Below are 7,469 nucleotides of genomic sequence, written 5' to 3'. Positions count from 1 at the left end.
ATGCATAAAGAAAAAATCTTATTCGACACTAAAAATAGAGTGGCCCCGCAACCAATCACCCACCTGCTCTATTGCTGCCATTGGTTCCAACACACTTTGATGAAATACTAAAATGAGTTATTTAATGTCTAATTGGTTACTTTTACCCATTTTTAGTTAATAGTTTTCGTTTTTCACAAAGTCACTGCTGCCAAACCCAGGGCCCCTATCCAACCGGTTTTATAAGTAACCTTTAATGATCAATTTCTTAACACCTGCAACCATTTCAATGTCATCAATTAAGCAGGTGATTTGTGAAACTAAGTTATGTAGAGATTTGGGATAAAGAAAATGAACTACGATTTTCATCCCACAATGACCAGAATTCCCTTAATTGATCAAGGGAATTGCTTAATTGATCAATAACTTCCACTTGTTCCCAGTCTGTCGAATTTGGCGATTCAGGGTGACTGACAATTTACAGGGCCACGTTTGGGCAGCACTACTGCTCTAACTCATGACAAAGTGACTTGAGGGCAAATACGGGATAGCTTTCCTGAACATAATTAAATTCAAAGTTTAAATTAAAAATAAAACCGAATAAAAGCCTATAAATAACAAATAAAACCTTTTTTTCTTAATGGGAATTGATCAGGCATTACCTCGTCTGCGCACAGTCCTTCTCCTGGTCACAAGGGTCCCTCTAGTGGACCACAGTGGTACTGCAGGGTCGTACAAACCACAGAACCAAAACTACATTATTCTTATTTGTTATTAAGAATTATTAATTATTATAATTATTATGCTCTACAGTCGTGCAATGATCACAAGAAGGAGACCATAGCATTAGAATGTATCCCTCTGTCCCTCTATTTCCTTTTATAACTATATAGCTCATTTATTCATTCATTCATTAATTGAGTGTTCATTATTTTGTGGAACCGGGAAGCCCCTTAAAATGACCCGCACGGTACTTCCGCCCCGCAAGGGCCGGTAACGAGGAGGGCGCAGATTCCCGCAAGCCTGCGCAGATCTGCAGAATCCCACCGATCCCATTGGTGGAGCCGCGCAGACCTGCGGACATCTGCGCCCCACGAACGCGACCTTTATCGTGCTACTGCAGGAGTCGCAGAAAGATGACGCGGACGCTGTTCTCTGACGTATGTGCACTGCTGTGGCTATTCTTCCTGGGGAGGGAAAACAGCTGCGGGTCCAGCACAGTGAGCAGCGCCGGGGTGCCGATGCAGGTAAGGAAATAACACAAGCGTGTGTCTTAAACCGTGTACCCTGTCTGATTGAACCCGGGGCTGAGTAACTCCAGTAGACATTCTCCATTATCATCCATCCGAGATCCTTCAAAACACGAGAAAGAGCCACGCCGAGCTGTGGAAACAGGGCTGTCAGACTCGGGTTGTTGTGCCACCAGGAGCTCCCAATTAATTAATTAATCAATGTCATTATTTACTCAGGCAAGCTGATCTGAAACTGTAATATTGTGTTTGTATAGCCGGCAATGTGATGATTATTCAAAGCATCGAACCCACAGGACATTCCAGAGTCTGTTGAGAGAAGAGTTCGATTCATCCAGTTAATTGATTAATTAGACCAATGAGCCAAGAGCCGGGCTGGAACGAAACCCCCAGGACTGGAGTCTGTCACCCCTGCTCTAATATATCTTGAAATGATTTAATGAAAATGTCTCTGGATTAGGGACTACGTCTGAGTTTCTTTTGCAGGTGCTGGAAAGTGTTCAGCTAATTGTGCATAACTTTCACATGAGGGGTGGGGTGGGAATGATGAGTCTTCTTAATTGAAAATAAAGGAAATTGCAATGTGTCTTCAGGAACAGACGTATCTAAATCCAACGAATCATGAAGTAGAAATAGTCTCCATAACCAAGAAGGAAGAGACGGACAGCTGTGTTTTTGTTTTTAATATTTTCATTCTAATAAGATCATGGGTCTGCTTTTGCTTTGGTATATCGGTCTTGTAAACCCGGTATATGCGTCGGCCACATTGATGATGATGATGATGATGCTGATGATGTTGCTCTAGTGTCCGTCCCGCTGAGCAGAGCCGGCGCCATGTTCCCCCTGAGAGACGCTCAGCTGGGGGCCTTCACCTTCTTCGCCTCGGCCCTGCCCCACGACGTCTGCGGCAGCAACGGGCTGCCCCTCACCCCCAACTCCATCAAGATCCTGGGCCGCTTCCAGATCCTCAAGACCATCACGCACCCCCGGCTCTGCCAGTACGTGGACATCTCCCGGGGGAAGCACGGTGCGTGTCCGACGTTGAACGTCTGCGCTCTGCCGTGCTGTTGTGCACTGGAACCCGTGTGCGTGTGCGTGTGGCGATCCCCTCACTGAGCCGTGCGCCTCCGAGATGTCTTTTTGTGGAGGGTGATGACCCGGTTTGTTGCGTCTCTTCCCAGAGAGGCTGGTGGTCGTGGCCGAGCACTATGAGAGCAGCCTGAAGGATCTGCAGAGAGCAGGGAAGCCGCTCAGGTAAGATCCGCTGCTTCTGTGATTCCCAGATGCCACGTTGTCATTAAAACTGTGAAGAGACTCTAAACCAGCGGTTCTCAAACCCCTCCTGGAGTACCGCCTGCCCGGCTGGTTTTTGTTCCAACCGACCTCTCAATTAGTTAATTGAACCCATAGTTAATTGAATTAATCTGATTACAGTTGACTCTTTAAATTGTGTAACTGATAAAAAAGTTGGTTGCTTAATATTTTCCTTATACAATTGAATACTTAAGTTAAACCCCCTACTGTTAAAAATAATGAAAAGCCTCTGATTTAGGAGATTATTAGTTCAATTAAGGGTTCAGAGCGTAAAACCAGCAGGACAGGGGCTCCTCCAGGACCCCTGCTTTAAAGGGTCAAAGCTGTTGGGCAGCCGAGGTATAAACTGTCTGTAAATAGTCACTGCTGCAGATGTAAACACCAGTGTGTGCAGTCTGCGTGTTATTAGTGTGTTTACTTTGATTTGTTTTAATTAGGAGTATTTATTCAGGAGTGCATATAAAGGACTGCCTTCATCTCAGGTTCTACAGCTGTGTAGATCTTTAAAATGTATTTAAACATGAAAAGACAATGGGACACTTTCCTTTCAGCTCCTCCTGTGTTAGTAAACAGTGCTATTGTTGGGCCAGTGCTTGCTTTTTATATACAGATGTTGGGTTTAACATTGGTCTGCTTAAAACTGCTACATTTGTCAGAACTATTAACTAAACCATCATGTTTACTATTTATAATCACAGATAATAATGAATTATGACTTCATACCCTTAGTGTCTGAAAGGGAAACACTGATCTTGTATCGCCACCTGCTGGTACCAGTCTAGTAATGACAATGTGGTCCGGTGCTGAAAAGGGGAACCGAACGGCTGCCAGACTGTGGTTTAATGCTCTGTGTGTTGCTGTCGGCTGCAGATAATACTGACGTCTGTAACTGGACAGGTTGGAAGTCAATTAACTCCAAACCTCTCACACGCACAGTAGATGCAATGGTTGCTCAGTTTATTGCGTGTTTTTTTTTTTTTGTGGTGAGTATTTGTCTCGTCTGTGTTGTGTTGCAGCCCTGTGAAGGTCCTGCAGATCGCCTACGAGGTGCTGGAGGGCCTGGAGTTCATGAACAGACACAGGATGGTGCACCGCGCTCTCGCCCCTCAGAACATCCTCCTGGACCGCAAGGTACGTATCAGACACTTATCAGAACATGAGAGAGTGTCCAGTCGAGAGGAGGCCATTCGCCCCATCGTGCTCGTTTGGTGTCCATTAATAACTAAGTGATCAAGGATCCTATCCAGTCTGTTTTTGAAAGTTCCCAAATTGTCTCTTCAGCCACATCGCTGGGGAGTTTGTTCAGATTGTGACGCCTCTCTGTGTGAAGAAGTGTCTCCTGTTTTCTGTCTTGAATGCCTTGAAGCCCAATTTCCATTTGTGTCCCCGGGTGCGTGTGTCCCTGCTGATCTGGAAAAGCTCCTCTGGTTTGATGCGGTCGATGCCTTTCGTGATTTTGCAGACTTGGATCAAGTCCCCACGTAGTCTCCTCTGTTCCAGGGTGAAAAGGTTCAGGTCCTCAGTCTCTCAGTAGGACATTCCCTTCAGACCTGGAATAAGTTTCATGGTTTTACCCCAGACTCTCCTGTCTGATTCAGGGAATACAGTGTGTCTTGGTTTCAGCTGAGGAGCATGCGTCATTCTTTGTCATAATGTGGCAATTGTCTTGTTAAATGGACCACAACGTACTGTCATTTGTAAACAGAGTATAGAGGCAACAAAAATACAATAATCGAGCTCTTTGACATCTCCTTTAGTTGATCCCAGATCTGTGAACTAATTGTTAACTGAGCCTTTAACTTTTTGTTGATTATTGAAATGTTTCACTGTAATTTCTTCAGTTTCTAATCCTGCTGGTAAATTAAAATACGAGGAACGGTCCCACACACATTTAAATAGTACGCGTTCACAAGTAATGCTTTGTCCTGTTTTTATCACTCAGCAAACAAACGTAAGTGGGTTTGTGATTTTTTTAAATTTTGTTTTGCCCCTTTTCTTGCAACAATCAAAGCCAGGAGTTAATTGAGGCTCATGTTTCCATTCAGGGGAACATTAAGCTGTCGAAGTTTGGATTTTACCACATGACCGATCACGGGAGGGATGTGGACTTCCCCATAGGGTAAGACTTTCTATTTAGTTTTTAAGATTCCACATATATCTACAGCTTAGCAAGGCATCACCTTCGATTAGAAATGAAGCCCGTCCCGTTTCTCGGATGTCTTTGGTTGTCGCGTTGATTTCGGCACTCGTTCAGTTGAAAGTTTGAATGCAGGGTGGCACGAGATTTTCACAATAAATATTTTATTTTCTGCCTCTGGGGAAATGTTTCAGGTCTGTGTGGCTGGTGCAGTTCATCTGCCGTCATGCTTTACTTTGTGCTCGAGGTTTTGCGACGCGTAACGAGTCTAGGCCTGGTTGGGGAGATGTGTCAGGTTGGGCATCGTGTCAGAGTCAGTTTGAAAGTAAGAATATAATGCAAATGAGTAAAAGTGGTTGGAGAGGGGGAAAAGTCTGTTTTAAACACTGCAGGAGGGACGATGTTTCGATACATTTTCGCTGCACTTCATCTGCAGCTGTTTCACATTGTCATCGATCTGTTTGAGTATTTTAGAGGCCGTGTTTTATGGTGTTTATCTTAAAAGTGCTCTTTAGAGTGGCTGATTGAACAAGATAAAGCTCATTGCGTAATCATATTCGATTTTACAGATTTGCTCCTTAAGTGTGTTCTGTGAATCCTGGTCCAATGAAATTATTTCTAAAGCAATAATTTGTTTTATGTATTTAGTACATAAATTCTAGTCTTACTACACAACAATCAAACTGCTCAAATCAGAATGAAATGATTCTGGATTGCAGAAGACAGTGTTTGTGAGATATATACAGACGGGTGACAAATTAAAGGAAAAACCTGAATAAATGAGTGCAGGAACATAACGAATGTAGATGCCTCCAAACAGGTTCACTGCATGATACAATTAAGCAATTATCATCCTATGAGCATATGAGCAGCCCAGCTGACCTCGATTTTGGATCAAGATGGCGAGAGGAAAGGATCTAGTGACTGTGAAAGAGGGTCATTATTGGGGCACGAATGGCAGGAGCTTCAGTCACACAGACGCTCAACTGGCTCGTGTTCTGGACAAGTGGGCGAGTGCATGTGTGGGACACCAAGAGAACGGGACAGGCCTGACTGCTGGACCCCTACAGTGAGGGGGTCTGGAGACTGTTATGCTGTGGGGAGCAATTTCATGGCATGGTTTGGGTTCACTTGTCCCCTTAAAGGGAAGGGTCACTGCAAATCATGACAAAGTTATTCTGAGTGATCACCTTTATCCTATGGTGACACATTTCTGTCTTGATGGGAGTGGTCTCTTCCAGGATGACAATGCCCCATCCACAGGGCACGAGGGTCACTGAATGGTCTGATGAGTATGAAAATGATCATATGCACCACATCTCAACCCAGTTGAACACCTATGGGAGATTGTGGACCGACGTGTTAGACAGCGCTGTCCACCACCATCATCAAAACCCCAAATGAGGGAATATCTTTTGGAAGAATGGTGTCCATCCCTCTAGTAGAGTCCAGAGACTCGTACAATCTGTGCCAAGAGCATTGAAACTGTTCTGGGGCTCGTGGTGCCCAACACCTCACTGAGACACTGCATGTTGGTTTTTCTTTCATTTGTCACCCGTCTGTATAAAATATAAGACTGAAGACTAATATTTTTAGTCAACATTTCCTTGTTTCAGTTTAATGTCCAAAAAAACCCAGATGCATCCGTGCACACATTTTAAATCGCTGTACTGCAGAAAACTAGATTTCACACCCAAAAGAGCATTTTGTCTGGGAGTTACAGGTGTGCGTCTCATTTCCTGTGATGATATTTGTTTGCTCCCTGAAAGCTAACGGTCTGATTTAGTGCAGGTTGGCTGTCCAGGTGACCAAGACTGATCTCTCCCCAGGTACCCCTCGTACCTGGCCCCCGAGGTCATCGCCCAGGGCTCCTGCCACCCCAGCGACCCGTCCCGCGCCGAGGCCCCACTCTCCTCGGGGCCCAAGACGGACGTGTGGTCCCTGGGGGTCCTTCTCTTCGAGCTGTGTGTGGTACGTCCTGAGAAACGTGTGACTTCACATCCACCTCCTTAAATACGCTCAGCTCAGCGCTTACCATGAGAGGATTACTTGCGGGAACAAAAACTTTTAAAGAAGGGAGGATTCTCTAAATAAAGGAAACGAAAAGCAAGTCTTGGAATGAGGCTTTTTTCCTTATCGGACAGCGCAGATGTCCGCATTCATCCGTGTGGGTCGGAGATAAAAACTGTGATAGTGTGAGAGATAATGCCGAGACCCTGCTCTCTCTCGCTGACTCGGAGTGAATTCCCGCAACTTCCTCCACTCTCTCGGGCGTGCCGTCTCCCTCAGAGTTCAATGTTAAACGCTCAACCTTATGTTGTGCTTAACCGATGTTATCGTCCTCTGGGATCCGCATCCGTCTTGTTTATCACCCCCTTGTGTGTCTGTTTTTAATTCCCCTTCCCTCTAGTTAATTTTCTTCGTTAATCATTTGCCAGTAAACGGCGACCAGGCGATGCTGAGCGAGAGGACGAGGGGAGGGAGAGCCATAAAACACGCGTCTCCTCCCGACACGTGTTTAATATCCCTCTGTTGATTAGACTCCTGTGTGCTGTATCTGCTCTATAAACAGACCTTCAAAGTATTTCGGCAGCATTAAGTCTTAAATTTCTATTTATGATTTTATATGTTGGGTGAAAACGCAGATGCGAGATTTATGATGCTGAATAGGGTCGTTAGGAATATTTGTGTGTGTAGGAATGGCTCGCTTAAGCAGTTTTGTTTTCTTTATCAGTTTTCTAATTTAATTTAATGTTTCCATGAAAACCTTCTCCTGGTTCGTGTGCTGG

General features: G+C 44.8%; 1 protein-coding gene across 2 annotated transcripts in view; it reads left to right on the top strand.

Annotated features, from left to right (window-relative positions):
* Positions 1–1,127: 1,127 nt before the first annotated feature.
* tbck (TBC1 domain containing kinase) overlaps positions 1,128–7,469 on the top strand; it is a 48,136-nt gene continuing 41,794 nt past the window's right edge. For both annotated transcript variants that reach the window (XR_010821781.1, XM_066720663.1), the window contains exons 1-6: positions 1,128–1,226; positions 2,035–2,256; positions 2,411–2,483; positions 3,560–3,674; positions 4,589–4,662; positions 6,510–6,651. Coding sequence is in view for 1 of the 2 variants with exons in the window: in XM_066720663.1 (XP_066576760.1) it covers positions 1,142–1,226; positions 2,035–2,256; positions 2,411–2,483; positions 3,560–3,674; positions 4,589–4,662; positions 6,510–6,651 (711 nt within the window). In the remaining variant the exon portion in view is untranslated. The remainder of the gene's footprint in view (positions 1,227–2,034; positions 2,257–2,410; positions 2,484–3,559; positions 3,675–4,588; positions 4,663–6,509; positions 6,652–7,469) is intronic.

This window comes from Amia ocellicauda, chromosome 13 (genome assembly GCF_036373705.1).
Source record: "Amia ocellicauda isolate fAmiCal2 chromosome 13, fAmiCal2.hap1, whole genome shotgun sequence".
In the NCBI taxonomy this organism is placed as follows: Eukaryota; Metazoa; Chordata; class Actinopteri; order Amiiformes; family Amiidae; genus Amia; species Amia ocellicauda.
Note: the sequence above shows the minus strand (reverse complement) of the source record. Positions and strands in the feature narration are given on the sequence as shown.